Source organism: Dicentrarchus labrax, unplaced genomic scaffold, assembly GCF_905237075.1.
Source record: "Dicentrarchus labrax unplaced genomic scaffold, dlabrax2021, whole genome shotgun sequence".
Lineage (NCBI taxonomy): Eukaryota > Metazoa > Chordata > Actinopteri > Moronidae > Dicentrarchus > Dicentrarchus labrax.
The window spans coordinates 10374671-10401199 of record NW_026136711.1 but is presented as its reverse complement, the minus strand read 5'-3'; the positions used below and the strand labels follow the sequence as shown (position 1 = coordinate 10401199).

The 26529-nt window shown below is 43.4% G+C and overlaps 1 protein-coding gene across 2 annotated transcripts in view; it reads right to left on the bottom strand.

Moving 5' to 3' along the window:
- Positions 1-2059: 2059 nt before the first annotated feature.
- Positions 2060-26529, bottom strand: part of shq1 (SHQ1, H/ACA ribonucleoprotein assembly factor) — a 34209-nt gene continuing 9739 nt past the window's right edge. For both annotated transcript variants that reach the window (XM_051414130.1, XM_051414131.1), the window contains exons 8-12: positions 24759-24916; positions 24122-24175; positions 17466-17589; positions 12247-12367; positions 2060-3370 (exon numbers count right to left, since the gene is read on the bottom strand). In XM_051414130.1, the coding sequence (XP_051270090.1) occupies positions 2710-3370; positions 12247-12367; positions 17466-17589; positions 24122-24175; positions 24759-24916 (1118 nt within the window). In that variant the 3' untranslated portion in view covers positions 2060-2709. The remainder of the gene's footprint in view (positions 3371-12246; positions 12368-17465; positions 17590-24121; positions 24176-24758; positions 24917-26529) is intronic.

Sequence of the window (26529 nt, the reverse complement as noted above, 5' to 3'; positions counted from 1 at the left end):
GTTGTATCTTCAGAAATGAACAAGGCACGTCTGCAAGATGCAATTAAGACCCCACTATTACTTTCATATTCCATATGTTGGATATACGGTGCACCTTGATTTAAAGGCATACTTTTGCTTGCTTTCTCTGGTTAGATCAATCTTACTCTGGCCATTAAATATGAAGCCACAGCCAGGAGACAGTTCGCTTAGTTTAGCTGGAATCTGACTCTGTCCAACGGTAAAAGAAAATCAGCACCTCAAAAGCTGACTAACATGTTATATCTTGTTAGTCTGAACCGTGCACAAACTGAGGTCTAAATCATGTGATAAAGTGATGTTGTTTTATGGGGGGATTATGTACCAGACTAGGATTACAGAAAAACTACTGGCCTGATTACCATGAAACTTGGTGGAAGGGAAGCATGGGCCACGGAAGAACCAGTTAAATTTTGGAACGGATCCAAAGATTATTTTTCGATTTCCTTAACATTGCAACATAGGTCAGTTGTAATACATACATTGTGGTTGTGCTTGCAGATTTGCACATGATGGAACGCTGGCCTATTGGCCCTGGCAGAAGTCTGCGCTCTGTGATATTCCTGTGGAGGCTAGAGATGATTTGAGCTGTCCCCTAGTGATCTTATGGTTTCGTTCTCTGGGTAAATGAATGCTACACATTCAGCCATTTGCCTACGCATATACATTGCAAATATATCACAAGCCATACTAGACTTCCTTATCAGACTGCTGTTGCTAATGGGCTACCACGGTGGCTCACAGGAGTCCTGAACACATTACTCCATTTCCTTAGACCCTTGAGGGTCAAAGGGCGCACTCGCTACACGAGTAAGGGTCTGATTTATCAAATCTGAGTCAAAATAGAGCATAGACATCACATTAATTACTGCCTTGTATAATTTATCAGTGGCCTTCATTAAACCAGGCTCTTGAAAAATGTCAGTCAGGGAGGGGTATTAATTGCAGAAGAACCTACTGAAGTGTCGAGCTTGGCCACGGATCCCCCCGTCAGGCTCAGAGACGGCTGCACTAATGGGGGAATATGGAGGCCACTTTAAAATGAAAAACGGCAACAGAGCCCAGTGTCACTTAATCAATGTGAAACCCCAGTGGGGAGAAGAAGCCACCGCCTGCGGGGGCCTCGCAGTCCCTGGACTCATGTCCCCAGAACGAGGAGGGTTTTAAATGGGCTGACTTTCACAGCGCAACTCATCTCAGTCACAGCAATGATGGCGCTCGCTCCCAATGGGGGTGTTTCAAGGAGGTTGTCTCTTCTTGGGAGGCGCTTAACAACACCATCCATCTTGGTAACACAATAGTACAGACACCGCCAACCTAAGGAGCTATCATCACCGGTGGCTCCTGAGCTGCTTTCACTCACGCAGGATGAGATTCACCTTGAAAAAAGCCTGAGGCAACACTGCGGCTGTGCTCGATCAATCTCTCCCTCAGCCAGTTATGACCCATTAGGATCACAAAACCCGAGAAATTCTGCTAATTTGGGTAATTTCTGTATCTCATCTTTCTCCCTCAATTACAGTAATCAACGCAAGTCCACTCAGGGGACACAAAGTGTATTTTATTGCAGGGTAAGTGGATATTGCTGCCCCCGTTGGATGTGTCTCCACGCCTGAGCCGGCCAGAGTGTCAGTTTGTCTCTGCTGTCCCTCCTGCTCCTCTATCTCACTGCTGCCTCGGGCCCTTGGGTGCTCTTATCTCTCAAACAAACGGCTCCTGCGCCGCTGCCTCGCTCGCAGCCCTCATCTATCTGCCTGACATGTGCTTCCTTGTTTGTTTTCTCTCGCCTGCTAGACGCGGCCGATGATATTGAGCTGTGTTGACGGCGCTCCTCCATTCATGCCAGATGAATCAATCACTCCTGCGTGCTCCGCAGCCCTGTTTAGTGCCGGCAGTCTTTTCCACTTCAATCAATGCTGGGGCTTTAGGAAGGGGTTAGTGCTTTTCCTACTATTTATTAGGAAAAGAATAGCTCTCTAAAAGTAGCTCTGCCAGGCACTTTGGGCTGAGTGATGTACGACAATGAACAATGATAAATGTCTGTCAGCTTCCTGGAATGGCATCCCGGTTTTGTTTATTTGAGTCCAACTTGGATCACACAAATTTCTTCATTTCTTTTTCTTAATATGGGCATGGGAATATACATGGCTACTAAAGATGTTATACACTATTAACCGATGTCTAAATCTAGTTTTACAAACTGAATTTCTTTCAACAATAAAAAAAGAGCTGAAATAATTCATTTAAAAATCAAAACACAGTATGTTCAGAGAGTAACAATATATTTGTATAGCATGTAGGCAGCTTGAATACAGAGCAGCAGTAGCAACAAAGTCAGATAACATGAGGCAAGACAGAATAAGAAAACAGGGCTGCCTCTAATTCTTCTTCTATCTTCTAATGAAATGAGAAAAACTAAAAGCATGCTCATTAAAAAAACATAAATACGAAATAAGGATTTTAATGAGGCTTAGCAAGTTCATAAATTTACAAAATATCATTCTTTGTATGAAATGAGGTCCTTTAGAGAAGGGTTAACGCACACAACTCATAGCTTGGTATTACAAAGAAGAGGAGCAGAAAATTAAAAAGATTACAAAATTATTAAAACCAAATAGTCAAACCCATTTTCTTCCATCACTTACAGTTAACAGTTCAAAAAGTGTCTTTCAGGTTCCACAACATTCTCTGTCAGCAGATAAAGTCGCTCTCATCGAGGTCTTCCTGCGTTTGGACGATGAGCAGAGGGTTTCTCCGAGGGCTCGGCTCTAACAGAGTCCCACTGCTGTTCCTCCCAGATGTTACTTCAGTTTTTGCTGCAGCTCTGCTCGGCTGGAAACAGTCCCTCTCCGCTCCGTAGCTGGAGTCTTGGGAGATTTTCAGCTCCTCTGCCACCCGCTCCCCCAGCTCCTGGATCAGCTGTCTGGAGCCTGCTGAGGCTGAGGGGAGGGCGTCCACTTTCCTCTCCTCTGAGAAGAGTGTGCTGGTGGGCTCCTGGGGGATGGGAGAGGTGGGTTGTAGCTGTAGAGGGTTGTCCTTACACATCTCTCCTCCTCCTCCTCCTCCTCCTCCCTCGTTGGATTCGGTGCAGCCTTGCCCTTCAGCCTCAGATTCCTCGCTCTCATCAGACGAGTCGCTGCTGCTGCTGCTGTCACTGGAAGGGCTGCTGCTGTCACCATGTGATATCGGAGCGCTCTTGGAAGCTCCCTGCTCCTCTTCTTCTTCTTCTTCTTCTTCTTCCTCTGCCACCATTGTGGCTGCCTCCTCTAGCTCCTCAAGTTCCAGCTCCAAGTCTTTTTTCCGCAGGGAGGCTTTTTGCAACGTTGAGGCCAAGGCTGCCATCTTCCTCGACCTGGGAAGAGAAAAGAGTGGGAAAGTTAGGAGAGCAAAAAGTTTCTCTTTCCTCATTAAACCTGGCGGGGGAGTGAGGAAAAAAATCCAACTACAACTTCATCAGTGGTACCCCGAGAGAGAGGGAGGCACAACGACTGACTGATGGACTGGCTCTGCGTACTAAAGACATAGCCACAGGATAACCATCTACAAATCTAATACCCATTAACCATATCCCATTCTCATCTGAATGCTAAGTAGACCGCGATTTGCCGAGGCGCGGGGGGCTCAATGAAATATGGAAATATGGATGTTTAATAATGTAGGGAGATGAGCAACGCTGATACACGCGGCTCGGGCTCCTCTCCTCCCCCGCCGCTGCTCTCCCTGTGAGAGCTGATAAGAGACTGAGAGGGATTACAGAGAGAGGTGGACCCCTCCCTCCTCCACCTCGGTCCGCACATGCAAACACGCGCACGCTTTCGCCTTGGCATTCTGAGAGGCTAAGCCGACAGTTAGAGGCTGCGAACAGGGCAAGAGGAGAGGAAGCTGTGGCCGGTAACAGTCAGACAATGCTTGCAGAGGAAGAGAGAATGAGGAAAAACCTTTTTTCCCACCACACAAGATGTGATTTTAATATTCTAAAGAATACATTTTCGCTCTCTTTTTTTAATGATTTCAAGAGCTACCAACAATTCCTGAGTATCTGACTCGATGCATGCCAGAGAGAGAAAAAGATCATTATAGTCTGATTTGAACTTTAAACTGGATATTTTACCCAACAATCTGGCTGTGGAGGGAACTAATAGAAAGAACACAAGCTCATTGTGAGAATAAATCCTCTAGAATAGAAGCAGGGCAACACTGAATGGCCCAACAGACTGCAGTTGTGCACTAAGTCTGACTGCAATACAGTCAATAAAAGTCTGGTCAGAGAGAATGGCCTCTGAGCTGCAGCCCCACAGCTGAATGTCTCCAAAGATTAAGATTAAGAGAATGCCCTCATAAAGCAGTACATTAAACAATGTTCCTGTCCCGTAGCTTCAGTTTTATAGTTGTGTTGCCACAGAAGACACAACAGACTCCTTGAAGAGAGAGAAGGTGTTTTATTGCTGATGAATGTCCTCCTACAAGGCCCCATTTGTGTAAAGCCATCAGATTGTTGGGAGGCCCCCGCCTGCACATTATTCACACTGGGAATGCCTGCCATGCTGCCAAAACTTTAAGTGGTTGCTATTCGTCCCCCGGTGCCGTTAGGGCGTGTGTGCCGCCCCCATTGCCATGGTGATTACAAGGTGACCTCTGCGGGTCACTGTGATTCAGACGGTGTCCATTCAGGGTGGGATAAAGTGTGTGAGCTGTGATGTTGGGTGTGTGTGTGTGTGAGAGAAGGGACTACTCTTCCGCTGCCATTCACATTTTAACACTCGGCTCCCGGTGCCCTCTTTGGCCTAATTAACCCACTGCTGAGCACCAGGATGGCTCCTCATTACCGTGCAGTCCTAATGAGCTCCCGATTCTGGAGAGTAGCGTGTTTATGGAAGCAGCGTGTAGAGGCTGTGGATTCATTTTAGAGCTAAGGTAGGGACTGTGTAAAGAGTTCTTATGGTGCACTGTATCATATGGACGCACATTCTCCTCTGTACACTGAGAAACAGAGAGGAATAAACTGGGGGTGAGGGAGGGAGGTGTGCAGAGACAGACTGGTCTTTCTTACAGGCACCTTAGTCCAAAAATTTTTTTGGCAGTTTTCTCTGTCGTAACGTGGCAGAATTTGATCCTAAGATGCTTTGGCAGGTTGCCAGCTCAGAATGTAGAAAAATTCTTCAAAAATCTTCCCCTGTGGTTTCGGTCATGGAGCTGTGAGGGCCGCTGAAATGCACGACTTTCTCAAGCTAAGAAAAAAATCTTTAAATCCTATCAAATGTGCCCAGCTGTTGTAGGAAATTATTTAGCATTCTTCAAACTATGGAAATACATACTTTTGACCTTTGTTGAAAGCCATCTTCAGAAGGAACCAATGGGCTTGAGGCCACAGACAGGGAAGTCTAAAAGTACTGAGAGACGGACTAATTGTCAGGATATGTTGACGCTAATAAAAACATAGAATTATGCCAGACTTATTCTTGAACTAGACTACGAGTCTACAGCCACACTAGCAGCTCTGTGAGGGTTCAAATGGGGCCACGCTGGTGGTGCAGTGAGGGTGCCAACGCAGAGCACTCCCGCTGCAACGCAATTGACGTCATCCAGCAAGGCGGCGTCTTTTGCATCATATACATGCAAGCGTACGTTTGTGGTGGATTACTTTACAGCACGTATTTCTAGCGCTTTCCTCGCAATCAGCACAAAAGACAATAAAGTAACTGCTGCCATGGTAACTTTCCGGTTGTATAAACCGCTGTGCAGCATTTTGGCTTCAAATTTGACTATTATAATAATATAACAGGACTATTTCATGTCTCATTGGTATTTGAAACAAGGATTTCAAAGACCTTTTTATGAACATTGTTAATGAAATTTAAGACTTATTTTATGCCCATATTGGCAATAAAAGAATGAAGGATATGGAGGAAAATTGGTATTAGGTCCATGTTGGTTGGGATGGGAATGCCATTACTTTAGCAGGTATTTGATCATAAACCAAACTACATGACAATTTAAAATCTGACCCAATGACCTAAATGGACAGTGAACAGATGCAGGATCAAAAAGGTTATTGCAATCTATTCCGAGGAAAGCCTGAAAGTCTTCATGGCAATCCATCCCAAAGACATTTCACTCAAAACCTCAAATGTCAACTTCCTGGTGGCACTCCAGGAAACAGACACCGTGGATATCTGCACCGAATTTGGTTGACCGCCCGACCAACGCTGCCATCGCTCAATCATGGAAATTAGTCTGCTTAATGTCTGTGTATAGGAAGCTGATTTTCCTGTTTATACAGTAGCACACGAATGCATCACGCTGGCAGAGCTTCCAAATCATTCTGTGTGCTACAAACTAAAGATGAGTACTGGACACACTGTCTCATGTGAGGAATGCTTAATCTCCATACGCAATCATGTCAGCACACAGGTTGTCTAAAGAGGTGAAAAACACTGAGTTCTTTTGTGTCTCCATGTATGAGAATCAATAAAGACAGGCACAACATGAGCTACTTTCTTAACAATGACAAATAACATTTTCCCACAATGACTACAGGATATCAAGACATTAATCTAACCTCGACTGATGATGATGAGTGTGTGCAGGCTGTATGGAGCCTGTTTAGGTCCCAGGCTCTATAAAAACCCATGTGAGAGCTTCCTGTAGAGAGGCTGGGGCAGAAGAGCCTCCTGCAGCACAGCCACTTCAAAGACTGCCCCGTATTCTCTTTCCCCTGTGGGAAGTCATTATTGAGTTAGCGTTGGGGAGGCGCGCTTGTTTTCTCTCCCCTCCCTTGCTCTGTGGTGGGAGAAGCTCAGCCTGAGGTGAATACAAAGGCTCGGTCCAGGAGGGGGAGGGATAATGTTGTACACAATCCAGTCATTACTACACCGCTGTTGTGGCTTGCCTTCATTAAACTGAGGAAGGGGGGTGGCTTTTTCAAGGTTGGAAAACTTCTGCAGAGACAAAGACGCCTCCATCTGCCAAAGTCTTTGGATGAAAATGGGAAGAGAGAGTGTATGTGTGTGGGTTTGTTTATGTGTGGCGTCGGTGTCTGAAAAGAGCCGAGCTAAATTACAATCTGACATTTCTTTCATCAGGCCCGTGTTCGTTGAAAGGGCAACTCATTCAGCATGTCTGTGCTCTTCAAAACATCTCAGATAAAGCTTGTCTTCAGATGCATAAATCTGTGTAATATGAGCACCAGATTTCCTCAGTGTACCTCGCAAAATGCATCATTCACTAGCTGAGGGGGATAAAAGCTGAGACACTGGGAGATGTGATCCGTCAGTGTGACTGAATACTGGAACGGTCCGAGGCAGTGGATGCCACTTTGATTCTAGAAATGTGAAACACAGATGTACTTCGAGTTCGAGTTCAGACTTATAGCTGCCTATGAGAGACATTTTGGACCGCACCAACACTGATATTTCATAAATATGTCATATATATAATATGTTGACTGTCAGGTACAACATTTTGACAGATATCCCCTGGTTTTACACACTGTGGATCAGAAAACCTGGGCAGCTACTCAAATTGTTAGCCACTGCCTCTGTAAATGTCAACTGGATTTTGCTGACTTCCTGACTCTACGTACTGACTTACTGTACTTACAGCAGTTGCACAAGCGCACAGTATTTTAGCTTTGCTAGTGGTGATGGCAAGCCCACCACTTTGGTCCAATATTTTAACAACTATTGGATGGATTGCCATCAAATTTTGTACAGACATTCATGGTCCACTCAGGATGTATTGTAATAAGTTTGATGATCCCTTAATTTTTCCTTCTTTCTTGCACCGTCATTATGTCAAATGCCAATACTTAAATTTGTTGTAATAGTACTGCTATTCCCATTAACTGCCGTTGTACTTTGTGTTTACTGCTAATTTATCATGCTAACACACTGAAGTAAGATGGTAAACCTTTCATCTTCAGGGTGCACTCATCTTTGGTTTTACTTCAAAATGAGTGGTGTAGATAATGGTTATAATGGTTAAACTGGTGGTTTGTTCCTACCCTGTTGGGCTTCGTTGAAGAGATGTTGCCGTGTTTCCAGATCTGTTACCTAGGTGAGTAAAATACTATCCTAACTAATAGAAAGAATGAACAAATGTACAAAAATAATGTTGAAAAAAGAATTTTCCTTCAAGGTTTGGTACAGCGTAAGAAGGAATGTGGGAGGATTCCTAAAAAGCCTCAACTGATAAGGTTATGTTGTATTTCCCACATCATCGCTTAAGTTTAAAAGTCGAGATTAAATATTTATCAGCTGACAGTATCTTCACCACTGCAGGTTTTGGTGTGGTCTGTGCTCAAAAGAGCCAAAGCCCTCAGGTTTGAAACTGAAATATATATATATATATATATATATATATATATTTTTTTTTTTTTTTTTTTAAAACAATGTTCAGGTCTGAGTTACCCTCTACTGCTGTGATCTTTACAACAAACTATCTTAAGTTCTTTACTACTTTTCCACATTTTGATTGATGTAATCCCTGAGAAATTGTATTAATAGTTATTCAGTCTGTCTGCGTCGTATTCAACTGTTAATATATCATCTATATCTCTAAAAGCGGCAGAAATGACGAGGAGTTAATTAATTAGCGTCCGTTTGGATGCACAGCCCTTTGAGGCTGAAAAGACAGAAAAAATCCCTACGCTATAATTGATTGTAATAACTAGAGTGGGCACTCCAAACACGGATAGAGGAAATTATGCAAAGTCTGTGTTTAAGATGAGCTTGTGTACTCAAGACAAAACGCTGGAGTGGCTGCCTGCTGGGAGGAAATCTGTACTACTTATCCCTGTGAGCTGGGAGACATTTGTGTCTTTGTTCTCCCCAGCGGGGCCTCTAGGATCTCCTTCAGTGCTGAGGCTAACATCAGATAGAGCAGCTCCATTATCTGTTTCAAAGGCTTCAGGACGGGCGTTTGACAGTTGCGTGACGCTGCCTGGTGGTCCTTCCCAGCAAACATCTGGTTGTAACATCAGCTGTGTGGTTGAGGGGGAACACCAGGAAGCTGCCAGGCTCGGCTACCAGACAATCCTCATTTTCTTCCACGCGAGGAGCGTCAAACCACAGACACAGCCTGCAACACCTAATTTTAATTCTGCGGGAAAAGCCCCTGAGTTCAAGTAAAATGAAAACACCTATCACATTAAGTAGCCGATGGGAAAATCTGGGTAATAAGAGCTTTGTGCTTTATAATCACACAGAGAGGTGCACTGAGGTGAACTGACCAGCCATGCTCTACAGGGGGGGATGGGTGTTGACACCATGCCCAAGTGCATTTTCAAGGCGTTTGACCGCAGGTCTTCGCCGACACGCCGACACGCTGACCCCCATGCTTGACCTTGTTGCCCTGAGACGTTCCCAGTTGTTTGAGCTGCAGATGCTTTTCCCTGCGGGGGAGCGGCTGTCAGAGATGCCGACTCTCCCTAACGACCATTATCATGCACACAATGCTGAAGACGAATGGGACAAGAGAGGAAGAGAGTATGTAAAAGGGCTGGTCTCAGAAATAAGTCTAGAACTTCATTTTTGACAGTTTGCTCTGTTATTTTTTATGCAGTGTGGCACACACTATTTCTTGAGTGAAAACAACACCCTGCTCACTTCACACTTCCCTTTTACAATTGAGTCGGTCCATTCAGCTGTTATGGTGCGAGGCTTGGCTTGTCCCAAACCCATTTCTTGTCAATTTTCCAGTGTCTGGATCAATGTGTGATTGTCCAAGTCACACATCTTATAGACAAGTCACAAATTCACTCCACAAAAGTAAAAAAAACATGCACGAGCAATTTTTTCCCTTTCCACTAATGACTTCATATGGAAACATGAATCTCACTTCACTGCCCTCCTCTCAGACGAACCCTGGAGCACATCACTAGTACGCTGCCATGTTTTTTTTTTCCTCCTGGAATCTAATTGACCCAATTAATAAGGGTGGGTGGGTGGTTGGTTGCACGTGAGCCAGCGCTGGAAGAGGAAGTTGCAGCCCTTCTGATTTAACTGAGGCAATGTAACACAACACCAGGCTTACAGGCTTTGTCTGTGCTGGCTGCCGTGAATCTACGTTGGCCTCTCTCCAAGCTTTTTGATAAAGGGAAAGACGACAAAGAGAGAGAAAAGTGAGGCGACTCGCGTTTTCTCTGCAGTCCAGCAGCTCTGCAGGGGCTTTGGCATCTGAGGACCTTCAAAAGCATACCCTGAAACTAATGGACTGGAGAGGCTGCTGCTCCATTTGGAATAATACTCTGGGCTAACAATTCGGAGATAATTAGGATTGGATGGGTGTGTGAGGCTTTAAACACAAAAGAAGCGTGCGTTAAATTCTGGGATGGTGACCACGGTGGCGAAAAAATAAAGTTCCACATCACTGAGACAATGTGTATTTATTTTGGGGTTACACTTTAGATTTCAATGTGCAGGGTTTTGCCCTGACTGTGTGTGAGAGAGTAAAGGGGAGCGCCTGCCCTGTGGCTTAAATCACGGTGAAGTCTTTACGAGGTTGTAAATTTGAGACTGATGTCTCGGCAGTCAGACAAACTTTAGGAGCAGAAATGCACGTGGGACAGCGAAGAGATTAAATAAATCAACCCTCCAGCCAGCAAACATCCATTAATCGGTGTGTCCATCATGCGCAGCTGATGGCGTCTGCCTTGTCGACTGCGAGAAGCGACAAGATACAGGGACTGCACCAGGGGGTATAGATTACATCTCATCTTACCGCTCGGCTCCCAGAGACGACTCACTTAGCGAAGGATGACAAACCCCGCACAGGGGAGTATCTCGCACAGAAGAAAACAATGCCTACACGATCTGTCATCAAACCTGTCAGACAACACAAGAGGGCTGCCACAACAGACGGCATGTATGATAACGAAGGCTGGTCTGTGGAAACTGCAGGACTAGAATCCCCTGTGTTGCTTTGCATTTGGACTGTAAGCTCCTTTTAACATTACACTCCAAACATGAGAACAAATGGAACCACAAGCAAAGACTGAATGGAATTTCTACTGGTTGCTCTTTCAAGTGGTAGGAGGTGATAGAAGTGGTTTTACTACTCCGAATGTCTTTTTTACAACATGGCAACTTACATGAGAAGCTTAAACAATTGTAAACTTGATTTCTTTTATTGACAGAAAAAAAACCAAACAGAAAACGGAAACAACTCAATCGCAGGTCAGTGCTACGAGAGCAAGGACTAATCCATTAAATGATCGATGCAGGACGTAGTAAGAGTCAGCATGTTAGGTCAAACTGACATTTAGTTCCAAAGTACAGCGGAGGAAAAGACAGGAGGAGCAGGGAGTACGAGGGAGGCAGTGCTCTGGTGCTTCTCAGCTGAAACAAGACTGATTGAGTTTTTCAGTGAGTTGACAGAGCTGCAGGAGCCCTATGTGCTTACACAGTAAGATAGAAAGCCTTTAAAATTGTGTCTTCTCTGTGATCCCACCAACCTCAACAGAGCTATTGATTTTCACACCCATTAAGATCACCAGCGTCCGTAGCATTTTTAGGAGCAGAATTCAAGATTTCTGCTGGAAAAATGTAGAAATGAGAATGTATGTGGGGGTGTGGATGTGCATGGGGAGGGGAAGGGGGGCGCTAAATCCCTGCAGACCTTTTATCGTGTCTGCATCTGGGCGCCGAGCCTACAACATCAGGCACACATTTTTCAACTGGGCTTTTTCCAGACGAGCACACCACTTGGCTGAACTCTGGCCAAGAGTAAAACAGAGCTCATTACTGAGTAATGTGCTCGCAGGCTCACATTTGAAATGTGTAAGTAATTGCAAAATATGTACGAGGAGGAGGAGAGACCCATCAAACCTATATCATTTGGAGAAAAGGTGCAGGTTTTGCATGTTTGGCTTGCGCTGCTATGGTGGAGGGCTACACCCACGGAAGATATGAGGGGCCTCAGCACACACGTGTGCGCTCTTAAAAAGTGTCATGCAGAGTGAATCTGCCGAGTGCAGCTGGCTCTTTTAAGACTCACTGATGGTACTTTTGACACAGGATAATGGAGACGAGGGAGATTGCGTCTCTCGCTGGCTTGGTCATTCAACTGGCCCTGCTGTGACAAATGACTCGTCCAATCCTCTCCTCTAAAGCATTGATGCATCACAGGGGCCTGAGTGGCACTTCCCTTGGATCTAAAGGTAATTCTCTGAAGATGAAGGTCTCTGAGGCGTGTGCGCATGGGTTTATGAGTGTGTGTTGGTGAACTTACTTGACTCTCTGGATCCAGATGCAGTAATCTGTGATGTACAGATCGTTCAGTATGTAGGCCGGGTCGTTCTCTCTGAAGACTTTGTGAATATCCAGCAGGCATTTGAGGACGCAGGCTTTCCCTGGGCACAGGAACACACCGTGGCAGGCAAATGGAAAAACAGTGTTATATTCGCGCTCAGTATTAAGGATGACAATGCACTCCAGCTGCTGGCAGACACAGCATGCATCTAAAGGCTCGCAGTCATTGTTCCATACATAAAAGCCAAGGTACAGGATCAGAGGAAAATCCCAGCAAGCTGCAGAGTAATTTGATCCATACGGTTTAAGAAGAGTTCCTGGTTAAGAAGTGGTTCAACTGAGACAAAAGAGCCAAAGAAGAGAACTCTATTTTTGGCATTCATTCTGTCAATTTAATGGTGGCTCTGCTCAGACTTTCTGTCAGAAATGTGTTTGCCTTGATCTGTCAAAAAATAGCACTGAATGTTTTTGATGATTTTCCACTTGACAGCTATTCAAGTCTGCCCATTCAGCTATTGTGCATCATCATTATAGTCCTAATCTGAATCCATTTTGCTTTCGATCCTACAAACCTGAAGCTCTGATTCAACATTTTTACAGACATCAATGATTCAATCCAGCAAAGTAATAAACTGGAGTGTTTTTTTCCAAAACAGGTCACTTAACTACACAGCTTGAAGCTATAAAACGCTCAAGAAAATCATTTTCTAAAAACCCTGTCCGGTCTTAAATGGAGAGTATCAAGCTGTCAAAGCTTTCTAGGGTAGAAGTCTGTTTTTTGTGAATAACACTGCTTTAATTTTGCCACTCTAGTGTGAATACACTACAGCTCAAAATCTGCTTAGAATAGGTATGTGGTCTGAAATATGGACAGAGCTACTGGTGGAGCCTGCTGTTTGAATAAGCCATTGAAAACTTTGGAAATGGCCCAGCTAGACAAATGTTATACTACTGGGCTTAAGCTTGATTGGGACTCATGACTTTGACTAGCACTAATTACTCGTGGTGCTGTTAACGGCAATAATTACAGTCTAAAAAACAAAAACAGCTTGAGCTTGTTCCCCCACTCTCAGGCTGAATGCAAATGTCTTCTGCCAATGAAGATGTATTTGTGCGGTTTATGAAACTCCATTGTTTTTGCTTTGAGCACCACAAACCAAATTCAATTCACCTCAATGGAATTGGGCGGAGGCAGCAGAAATCGAGATGAATATCTCAAAACCTTGGCACATAAAACCGCAACTCTCCGCATAGTTAGATACCACATACATGCTAGTGAGGAAATATGTGCTCTTTGGGGACTGGGGTGAACTGATGTCTTAACAACTTAAATACACAGTGCAGATTATAGTTTTGTTTACACCCACCAGAAGTATACAACACTACATAGTTTTAATGCATATATACATCTACTTATCTTTGCACTAATCTTTATTCCATTTTTAACTTTATCTTTAACTGTCTCAAGTTAATGTGGATTTTGTGTGCAGAATTCCCTGTGGTATCTGTCAGCATGTGATGCAGTATGCAATTAATTACACAAGATTTGAGCTTAATCATAATTTAAATAAATCATCTGCCAGCCAAAGTATGTAAACTATCAAAAATGTGTATCTATTAAATAGTGGGAGCTGTTTGTTACGGTTCATATGACATGGTTTATGGTTGACACCCGCACTTTGGAAATATGTTATGAGATCACTTTAGCGAGCATGCTGCAGCTTTCAGCGCCACGAATGCATCAGATGAATCTCCATTTGTTATTCTGACAAATTACGTTTCCCCAGAAGTGTACAACAAGCCAAACTGCCACAGCACTTCTCCTTCCAATCAGGCATATAAATAGCTTTATGATGTGGCCAACAATCCACTGAGGGCAAGAGAAAATGCTCCTCTCCACCTCTGCGGAGCTGGTTGGCATTGTCCAGAGACATTCCAGCCCAATCAAAATAAACAGCGCACTCGCAGTGGGGAAAACCTTAAACAAACATTTGGTTCTCATTTAAGCATGGGATCGTATGCAGGGAACTCTGCCCTCAAACTCAGAACTTGGATCATGTAAGGCAAAAATATACTGGCTTCCAAGATCTGGCTTCTTTTTCACAAGGAAGATTCATGAGTGGTTTGCAGAAAATCAGAGGAAAGGTTTCTCCCTGCACCAGTTGAACGCTGATATTCTTAGTGTGATGTGAGCAAGGTGTGTTAATTGGGCAAGTGCAGGTCCAATGAGGAAAGAAGAATCCAAATTAGTGAGATCCAAATGTAAAACAGTAATTCTTTCATGGCTGCTGAATGAGCAGGCTTGCATAGATGTAGTGGTGGGTGTGAAGGGGACCAAAAACAAAGCCTGTTGTGTCTACACAAAAATGTAGAGATTCCAAAAACAGCAGATGCAGCAAAGTGAAAATGACAAACATTTTTTTTCTCCCTATTCCTTGCTTTATTCCTTGCTTTATTCCAACACATTTGTATAGGTATAATCATATTTGTCATATTTGAGAATTCATAATATAATCAAAAATGATACTGACAGTATATATATAGTATACAGTATAACATTAAAGATCATCCAACTTGGAATCTGTATCACATGATGTCATTTTTCAGCCTTACACCAAATATCTGCTGAGCGTGTTAGTTTATATGTTTTCGATTTCATTTTGAGATGTCTGCATTTCCATATGAACTGAGAGATTATTTTATGTAAATGTTCCCAGTGCTTTGTTGGAAAGGACAACAACAAGATGGAACTGTAAAAATCTTTTCTAGGTAGAATATTAATTTTAATGATTGGAATCCTGCCTCTGCTACCCACATCTCTTTGAACAGCATTCGTTATTTGAGTAGAATTCTTTCTAACAGTGTCTTCTAAAAAGGAATATATATTTAAAATGAGAAAGACTGGAATATTGTGGTTCATACCCACATCACACAGATTCTGTCCAGTTGAGTTTTTAACTTAAAAGTTACACTTTTTCAAAATCTCACAAATAATAGGACTGCTGCACCTCGGACAAAAATAAAAGTACATCATCTGCAAAAAGACAAATGTGATGATGCATAGAATATATTCTTATTGGTTTAATGACTAAAGACTACCTTACTGCCTGAGTTGTGGTTTCCATTGATAAAATAAATAATATAAGGAATAGGGGATCTCCCTTACTTGTACTTTCCTGACATGTGAGAGCTAAAGGTTTTTGATTCAGGTGAGTATTATATTCTCTCCTCTCGCTTTTCAGCTTCTGAGAGCAAGAACAGAGGTAGCTTTCAGAAGTCAGGAAAAGCAACAGGAAGAGTCCTGTGTTTGTCTGATTTTACCACTGATGATAATGTGCTTGAAAGGTGGGAGAGGCACATCTTCATCCAGTGTCTGGTCTAATGTGAAGCAATTTAGTACATTTAGTTAAAATTAATGCACATATTGTAGCATTCATTAGCAGAATCTTTTTATACTATACCAGGTTTTCTGCAGGGTTCAACAGGTTCAATTTAAGACCTTTTCACATGACAGAATGATCAACGCAAATATTTCTCAGAAACACATTTAAAAGCAAAAATGAACAATGTAACACGTAAACACGTACTTCATTAATTCAATTAAATTGTAAGACCAAAATTATAGGAAGTTGTAAGGCCTAAAATTAAGGATTTAAGACTTTTAAAGACCCTACAGACACCCTGCTCTCATTCAGTCTTTTCCTTTTTTTCTCTGTCACACATACACAATCCATGCACCACATCCAATAAAACACCATCACTACCCTGAATCTAAAGTGTTCACACCCTGCCCTGGTTGTAAAATACTCTACGTTCATTTGCTGTAACTAGGTCAGAGTGCTTGACTCCCATAGATTAAATTGCCAAACTTTCCCTGCCCTCGCTCTCAGATTTCCTGAAGAAATGCCACTACCAGCCTAAAATGTGCCTGAATGAATGACAGCAGATGGAAGCATGCTGGATGGATCTGTAACAGAGGACCACATCTGACATTTCTTGTCTTGTCCTGACAGTCCAATCGTGACAGCGGCAAGACCCAGAGGTCCTCCTCCACACTTCCTCACTCCAGGCCCCCCTCTGCTCTTCTGTACCTGCCCAGTAGCTCTTTAGTTACAGCCACTTAGGAGGCAGGTGGAGGAGCTCCTTGAGAATACTCGCCACGCTGCCAGAGGGCTGTTCAAATATTTACCCCCGGATAACATTTCCTCCGAGGCCCTAACCTGTTCGCTGCCATTAATGGGTTTGTTTTGCTAATACCTATGACTGTTTGCTTTCACAGCCACTTAAACGAAGTGCCTCAAACATGGAGCGTGCATTTCCATTTGCTTTATCCTGACAAATTAATTAGTGTGTAAAGTAATGCTGAGAGGAAACACACCCTCAGACACACGCCAGGCCAAATTACTGTAGTGTTACAGTTCATTAGGGAAAAGCCTTATTACTCATACTTCCCTAATGCTTGCAAATAATGAAGGTTATGAGTCGTGAACATTATAAAAAATAATAGTGAAATAATTAGCCTGTCTCCTTACACTGACAGCATACATAAACATATCAGTTGGCTGTTTTTGGACAAAGAAGAGCCAAATTAAGATGTTGTATGAGTTGTCATAAGCACTGAAACTATTTCCAGGCTCCGGATGAACATGAGAAACTTTTATGGCAGAAAAAGTGTTTCGGAGGAAAGAGAAAGAAGGTGAGAGAAAGGAGCGGCTCCAACTTCAGTTTCCCTGGCTTTCCTGATCAACTAATTTTCCTACTTAATGAGGCGCAGAAATGCTAATCTGGAGCTTAAAAAGGCCTTTAATTTGCTGTCATTTACCACCGTTAAAATCATCACAAGCTGGATAATCGTAGCCCTCACACATCCTGCGTGTGTTAACACTGCAGTTTCATCTGTCCGGGGGGGATTTTGATTTAAAGATTACTCTGGGCTTTGAGATATCAAAGTCAACAGTCCGTTTTCGGCTAATCCGCATTTCGCTCCCTGAGGAGGTGGGAGTCGGGCCACTCTTGCTTAGCTGGTGGAATTTGACTTTCAAACACAACGTAGCAGTGTGCTCATGAACCACTTTCTCCAAACTCTGTGTCTGTCTGGCAGCCTACCATGAAAGAATGCTGGTTGTCTTTTTATTAGCAGCTTACTCTCAACAATGTGTGTGTGGGGGGTTGGTGTTTTAGTGCTTCTAGGAGACTCACCTGACTGCAAAATCTTAGCTGTGTCACGAACAGCCGCGGAGACCATGGCATAGTGTCTGTAGAGGGGGTAGCACAAAACCCTCCGTCCAAATGACACCAGAACGTCTTGCACAGAGCTGTACGTCTGAAAAACACGAGAACGGACAACTCAGAAAGCTATCCAACACAAAAAAATGTTTTATTCAATAAGAGAAGGAAAGGGAAACTTTCTTTACTCCTCTATGGTTTGTGGACAAAAGAAGACAGTTGAGGCTTCACCTTAGGCGAAACAGTTATTGACATTGTTCACAATTTTTTGATATTTTGGACCAAATTAATCGATAATGAAAATAACTGCAGCCGTAAAAGGCTTGGTTCAGCCACATATTTCCACGCAGGAAGGATTTTTTCCCCGTTTTCCTTAGGTTGAAGACTGGCCCCCATTGGTGTGCATTGCAGTTGCTGGTGTGCTAATTACTCCTAACAACTCCTCATTTATAGAGCTGGCAAAATAGGGGCTCACAACTCTTAAACACCTCTGCAACCCTGGCCTGTTAATTGCTGCTTCTCTTTAATCACAGCCTTCGCTCTCAGATTTTCTCTGCACTAATGGACACACAGCCTGGAGACAGAAACAGAGATTTTTATCCCGTGTTTTCTCTTTCTTTTCTTTTCTTTGTGGCTTGTTAAGGATGTGTTGCGAGCTTGGAAGTGCGTGTCATCGGGGATCATGCTCTCCCTTGGGCTTGTTTAGCAGGAGTGTAAATAAGGTCTGCTGCTGTGGAGGGGGGGACTCACAGTCACACCAGCGCAGTCGACTGAGGACAAGTAAACATGCAGCAGATGGAAGGAGGGGGAGAGGGGATGACGGTGGGATAAGGTGGTAGGGGGAAGGAGAATGTTAGGCAGAAGCGAGGCGAGACAGACAGACAGACAGACAGACAGCAAAAACATAAAAGAGAGATAGTGGAGAGGGAGAATGGAGTGAGGGAGCAGAGCTGATTTTAGCTGTGACACACAGACAGACAGGCAGTCAAAGACAGAGAAGAATCTATTGTAGAGCACAAGGTGAAGGGAAGAGGAGGAGGAAGAAGAGGAGTAGGAGGGGGAGGGGTAGACAGGCATTGAGCGAGGTGGCCTGTCAATAGGAGCTGACAGCTCTGCTGACTGACTGACGAGCAGTAAAGGGATGCCAGGCAGGTGAAGACTGTTCTTTACTCCACTGTCACCACAACAGGAAACAGTACTATCTCTCAAACTGTGGCCACGGTGTAGGTAACCAAACTCCTTGAAGCATCCTCTTCGGCTTGTTTATAATTAGCAACGAAATGTGTCTCCGGTGATTCGATCAGTGGTGACCATGTGTGCCTGACATGTAATGAGGACACTCTGGGATGCTATCACTCAACAAATACTTGTAGGTGCTCTGGGACACACTAGTGTGAGCTCAAATGTGTCCCTAACATTAATGAAGGATCGTCTATTGAACAGCCTCATCTGTGTCAGCAGATGTATGTGTTCGTGCACAACTGTTGTCACTGAAAGCGTGAAAGAACTGGCGATGACAACCCTCTTGAGCACCAACAATAATAGAATAAAGTACAGCAGAGGTCCATATTGAGCACCACGCCTGGGTTGTCAGTCAGTCGAGATTTAAGCATGATTGACGGTATTTGTTGGCCGACATGCACCTACTCACAAATGTGACTACAAAGGAGTACGAGCAACGTCGGAAAATATCTGCTTCTTTGGTAAAAAAGACGAAGGTACATTTTGAGGTAGACCTTAAGTGTGACTCTCAAGGTGCATTTTGGCAAGAAACATTTCAATCAATTAATTCCAACATTTTGTTACGTGCTAATGGCAAATGGAAAAATGAAAACACAATCCGTCACACTGATTCCTAAAAAGTTAAATAATTCAAACTGATGGCCATACCATGAACCTGTATGACTGAATCATCCGAGAGTCCTGTGTTTCTATGATCAGTAAAATTGAGGCAATTGTTTAAAGAAAAAAATAAAATGGGAATACAGAATGAGAAAAACTACAAGAACTGTGATTGGCTGCTTGTGTATCTGATACCTGCTGAGATTGTTGATAATGAAGATGTTACCATCTTTACTGAAAACTTATGTTGCTCTGTATCACAGTGAGTAAATGAACATAAACATAGTGGGCCCTATCTTGCCGATCTGAAACGCAAGTATCAAACGCAAAACGCAAGTAGCTTTGTGGGCGGATCTCGGGCGCTGTTGCTATTATGCCAGCGGGATAAATGACTCTTGCGTCCGGTGCAAATCTAAAATGGGTTGGTCTGAAGTAGCTACATTAGTCATAGGTGGGGTTTGGGCGTAACGTGCAATAAACCAATCAGAGCGTCATCTCACATTCCCTTTAAAAGCAGGCGTGCTTGTTTCATGGCGGATTGCTATTATAACGGGGGGGGGCGGGGGGGGTTCACAGCCGGGGAGACCGACGTTCTCGTCAGGGCCGTGAAATACCGAGAAGTGACATTATTGACATGAAATAAATATAACACAGCCATACTATAAATCCAAACAATGTAACGCAGCTTCGCAGGAAGAAGCCCCTGGCCTCGGGAGCAGTGCGCACGGGCCGAGCAGTGCGCAAGGGCCAGCTGAGGAGGGAGCAGCGCAAACACCAAGGTGCAGAGGATCCAGACCCACTACACGCCGGAGGACCACCCGTTCCTGCAGCAAACCGGGTCTGACATGCTGGAGCGGGAGCTCTCCGGGATGCGGCAAAGTATTAATGCCCGTCTTGACCGGGTGGCGATGTTGCTGCTGCCTCTCAGGTGCATCCCCTCAAGTCTGCGGCCTTAAATAGCATCTGAATAAGCGCCACTGACTTTAGACTAGGTTTTTCCTGGTCTGTGGCGGAATTGTTTTCTGAAACAGCAAAATAGCACCAGGGAACGTTTGCGCCGGAACACGCCTCCTCTTTTCGCTGAACCGCCCCCCGGAGCGCAAGTTCATTCCCTAATTTAAGGACGTGCGTCGGTGGAGGGAAAATTCCAATGTGCGTTGAGTGCAAAATAGGAATTATACAAGCGCCAGTGTACAAAGTCAATTTCGCTGAGTGCAAGATAGAGCCCAGTGACTGTAAGGAAGCAGTCTCTTAGTCAGTAATGAGACTTGGTGAAATAGTCACCTGGATGGAATTCCAGTTATACAAGTACGTGCATAGCCCACCATTAGTCTGTATCACAAACCTATAAGTGAAACACAGTCACTGTGGGAATAGCAGGACGCAACCGATCATGTGTGGTACATCCTTCTAGTCATGTGAGGGTGCCATCAACATTTGAAGCAAACATGTGCCATGGGTATCTGCTGTGGGCCTCCAATTAACCCCTTGCTTCCACTACAAATCCAGCTTTGCATGAGATGCATTCTGGGAGTGTGACCCACAGTTTATAGTAACTAGATCTACGTGTAATCTGGGTGTATGTGGATACATACAGAGCTCTGAAGCCTTATTTGCCACAATGTGGTGATTAGGGGCTACCACTTCCTCTACCGCTTCCTGCAAATGCATAGCTTGCTCTACAATCTGAGCTCCACACTAAACCGCCTAAAGTGGAGAAATTTGAAACAACACCCCAGCGATGCAGCACAGAAAGAAAAACCACACTGTTTGACAAAACTACACCTGTAAAGATACTATATCTCAGAAATGGTAAGAAGCCAAATCTCCCTGTGATCATTCATTTTGTGTGTCAATATATTCTCACAGTTCAGGGCCCTGTTCCAAGAAGCCCTTTTCCACAGTAATCTGGATCTGAATTTAATGTAAGAGTAAGAGTAAAATGTGAAACCTCCTCAAATCTAGAACAAGGGCTGACATGAAACAAACCTTTTCCAGGTTTTACTCAGCAAAGTTATCTGAATTACTCAACAGAACCTGCTTCTTGGTATGAACAGTCAAAATTGACCTGTATGTATGGTTACAATGAAGAATAAACCTTTATTTTTTACTTGTGCAGGCATCTAAAAAACAGCTAGAATTACCACCACGCAGTTGAATGCCTCCGCCAAACAGTCAAGACTCATAATATATGTATATATATATATATATATATATGTATTAAGTGTATTTTCTGACAAAATGAGGTTATCACTATAATGACAATGGCATGATTCCAGTAAGAAACTTTTAGACTACTTTCATAGAATACAGAGGACTCATAGAGCGCTTCATCAACGGTGTAGGGACAGTCACCTGAAGCTCAATATCAGCTAAATCAGACATTTGTATTAAAATTTGTCCTAATTATGGGGTGTTTTTTGAGGCCACAGTGACCATGACCTTTATACACCAAATTCAAACCAGCACATTCTTGAGTCCAAGTGAACGTTTGTGCCAAAGTTAAAGAAATTTCCGCAAGACGAACGGACAACATATGGGATGGACGGACCTTAAAACATAATGCATATAGCCCTGGTTGTCGGTGGCACAGAGGCATAAAAACAAAACTGAAACCATGACAACTGAATTGGTTGTTTAACAATAAAGAAATACTAAAAATCAATCACTTGCCCTAGATGCAGCCATCACCAGCTCCAGGACAAGGGAGAGATTTAATGATTTCCTGCTGTTTTAACATGTCAATGTGGAAAGCAAACTTAATTATCTGACAACATCAGTGTGAATGGAACCCAGTTGGACACAAAAACTATTTTAAAACAGTGTTCTCCTATCGTGAACATGGGCCAAGATGTTCGACAACATCAGCAAACTCCTATTTCTGATGCCATTCACGCACACCACACACTCAACTGATTGTCTGGTGGCGATTGTGAGCAGACAGACCACACACACACCCTATCATTTGCTCTTTGAATTGGGAACACCTGTTACTGCTGTTGTACAGAACCCAGGTCTAACAATTAACTCCCTGTAATTCTCACTGAAAGCCCATGTTAGTGACATGGATAGAGCATGGACATTATTTCACAGAGTCAGTGATGGGAATTTCTTAAAAATCAGCTCGTGCCTATAATGTGTCTTCAAATCACTGATGCAACTGTCAACATATTTAGATGGAAACCATGTGTGTATGTGTGAAAGACACCGGTATTCACCTCTCTAATCACTATAACACATCCAGCCTACACGCCAGTCAAAACAGGTTTGTTCAATGGATGCTGAGCCGTGATCAGAGGCAACCGCAAGTCTAAGGATTACAAGAGGATAATAAAAGAGGAGCTGAGCTACTGTTTCTTGTTATGACATTCTTCGTCATATTCACATTGTTATTTTAAGATTCACACTTCAGTGTTTTTATAAAGCTTGTCTGATTGTCTAAAATACAAACTGCAGAAAATAATGGCAGAATAAGGTAGACAAACTCCTTGTCCTTTGGTTTATAAAATATTTTCTTTGCTAGCTAAAGAAAAGAAGACACACTCACATTATTAAAACAACCTTGTCTTACAAGCAGTTCTTTGCCAACATAAACCGTAGTTAAAGAATAAAATAATTGCTTCTGTAAGATAAAGAGCAAACCTCTGTACTCTGTTGGACTTCTACATTCTCAAAAAATCTTATGTCTGGCACTGACATGCATTTCAATTCCCTGTGTCCATGAACTGTCTACATATTTGTCCCCCTACCACGGCAACTGGGCATGTATTTAGTCCTTATTTAGATTTGCTGAAATCTAAATGATGGAAAATAGCAGCCTATAAAACTCGGGTACAGAACAGGTTCAGTTCCCACAGACAGCAGAAATCTTATTGCCGACAAGAATGGTTGATAAAGACACTCCAGACAAGGTTGCGTGGTCAGAAACAGTGGCATGCCAGCTCTCCTACCAACCTGTACTCAGACTACATATTTGTAACTTGATGGAAACCAGTTCCATCTGTTGGATCTCACCCTTAGTGGTCCACAAACTATTTAAAAAGCACAAGGTTAAGGCTGCTGGTCAGTTGCATTATAAAACAGTAAGAGATACTTAGATGCAGCAAAAATACATACAAATTCAAAGTAGAAATATGAGCAGGGGGGAACAGAAGCGGATCCACACAGTGCAGCATGAAATAAAAGAGAACTTTTTATCTAAATCAATGCAGCACAACCACAGATATCATTTTTTTTATTCCACATTTTTCTTATTCCTTGTAAAACTTGACACCTACATTGCCCACAATGCAACTCAACTGCGGAGTAGTAGCTAGCTAGCTAATGTAGCCTCAAGCTGCTAGCCTCAAACAGAGGTGAGAAGCAGACTACAGAGGTCTGGTAAGCTTTCTTCTTTGTACTCTACACCTCCAGATATTTTTCATTTTCAAATTTGTAGTCTTCAGCCCCAACTGTCGCTGACTCAAGTGACATCACTCGAGGCAATTTATCAGCTTTCATACAGCTCCTTCTAGAGCCACAAAAGGCACAAAAGCGAGCCTGCTAATTCCAGCACTTCCACTGTTTAAGCAACGTAAAAGCGCTGTAGGCGAAGAGTCAGTGGACATCTGATCAGGGATGGCAGATAAAAATGTGCCTCCTGGCTAGTCTTTAATTAGCGCTCTGGCACATTTAAAATAATGTTTAATTAAGTGCACTGTCCCTATTAAATAAACAAGTAAGTAAGCATGTGAGAGTAAATCATTCTCTGCAGTTCATCTAATTTCGTTGAGTAATAACTGACTCACCTCCAGCCAGCAGAGAGTCCCGCTGAGCTTTCTGATAGTCCACGGTGACTCTACCTACGGGGAGGAAGGGGAACAATTAGAGACAGGAAATACTACAAGAATATACAGTGCAATTAATTCTGCTTGGACAAAAGCTTGGAGAGTAGGTGCTCAGATGACTGTTCACAGTAAAGAGCGGGTTACACACGAACTGAAATAAACCAGCAGACTTCCATATTACAGTATCCCATATAGAAATTCAAAGGTTCGCATATGATTTTTGTTCTTTAATTCAACATTCCGCTGCATCAAATCTTTACTATTTCATTCACACATGCTGTGAACCGTCTTTAACAATGAAATCAGCCCCGCTCACCTTGCCTTTCTGCAGCTACCTTAGGGGAGTGACACAAAGAGGCCTGGACTGAGCTCTCGGATCTGCTGGTAATCTCTTAAGGCTCTGAATGAAATGGAAGGGGGTCTAAAGGATTTGAGGATAGAGGGCTTTGTCATCCAAGGCTAAGTGCTGCTCAGAGGAGTTGCCTCTTCACACACACACACACACACACACACACACACACACACACACACACACACACACACACACACAACACACACAAACAAACATACACACAGACACTCACACTCACTCACTCACATTGTGCTCTCCCTCTGTAGAGCGCACTTCATAGGAATGAGCCAGCAGGATGTCCACAAGGCTGAGCCACACTTGGTAACGGGACGCCTTGTCTAGCAGGTAGGAACGGTTGGTGAATTTTCTCAGCTGCTCCTTCTCGTCGTCGGTGAATGATACAGCTGCACAGGGACATGGATTTTACAGAAAGGTGTTTTATTTCAATTTTTGACATAAGGACAGAGAGTTTATTATTTTTTACCACCAAAACATCATCATTTTAGGATGCACTTCAGTCACAGGTTGGAAATACAAAGCACGATTTTCATCTTGTTGCATTATGGCAGAGCTGTGATAAAAACAGCTTTAAAAAGTAGGTTTAGTGTCCACTTATGCTAAGCTGACTAAATCAGAAAAAAAAAAATCATAATTTTCCCTCACTGTTGGCCTTCCATCCACACTAAACCAGTGGTTTCACACCCGAAATTGAACTTTTAAAGACTGGATCAATTTAAAACCTCACCAACCTCATGTTTTAGTGGGAACAGGAAAAACAGATTTAGGTATTTCTCACCATGTCTATCTGGGAGCGCCTGTGTGCTCACAAACTGATGATTACAGTAATGCAATGAAACGGACGCCTTCTCCAAATCTCATGAACGCTACCAAGCAAGTGTCACAGTGTCATAGTCCGACCTTGAAATGCCATTACTATGGTAATATAACTGTATCAATTGTCCAGCTGCGGATGAGTTTCAGTCGGACTGTGTGGCATAATGTTGTTGAAAATAAGCGTGAACAAACTGCGAGGAGCGTAAGCAAAATAGGCCTACATTAAATTAGTAAAGCCAATCCCATTTACATGTGTTTGACAGCTGAATGGCTTTGCATTCAGAAAATCTGAAGTTCTATCATCAGAAAATATCTCAAATCTGCGTCTCTGCAAATTCACTAACTGTTGCCTTTTGAAAGAGGCATCTGCTTAATGGGGATCTGTGGCAAGCCTAATGGGGCGGCACAAACAGACTTCAATCCCATTTAAGCTATCTGCATCATTCAGTATTGAAAAGGCGTGCTGAATGTCTGCAGGAACATGCTGTAAGTCAACAGTTCTTTTTCATCCTCCCAGCAGCTTATAAAACAGCTGAAAGCAATTCCTCTCTCTGCATGAGGAGAGGAGAGTCCCTGCACTGAGCCCCTGATGTGCAAGAAGCACTGGTGTGTATTGGCTGGAGCACATACACAAATACACAAACTCGATACATTTATACACACACACACACACGCAGCGCTTCGGAATGATCTCCCTGGCTGCAGAGGGAACTTGGCTCTGCTGGTAGGGAGATTCCTGCTGCATTACGTCAGGTTTAGCTCCCCGCAGACGCTACCTGAGTCCCTCGTCAGTGCAGCTGCAGTGGGAGAGCACAGCCGAGCAGAACACACACAGATGGACACACAGAGCCCCACATGCGCGTGCACCCACCCATCTGCACCCGCTCTTCTTCAAAACAAAGGACACACGCGTCGAGAGATGAGGTGAAAATATTTCTAAAAGCATGCCTATCGTGCTGACTTGCAGAGTCACAAGCAACAGATATGCAAGCAAATGTGCACCCAGTGTCTCTCAAACACACACACACACACATCACAAATGCCAGGATGCACACTAAAAAATATGAGCACAGGCGTTCAAATGTTGACATAAGGCAGTGTTTCGAAATGTGTTTTTGTGAATCATCATTCACACAAAAGTGATCCTGGAGATTTCAGCAGCTTCCAGGTGCCGTCTGTTGTG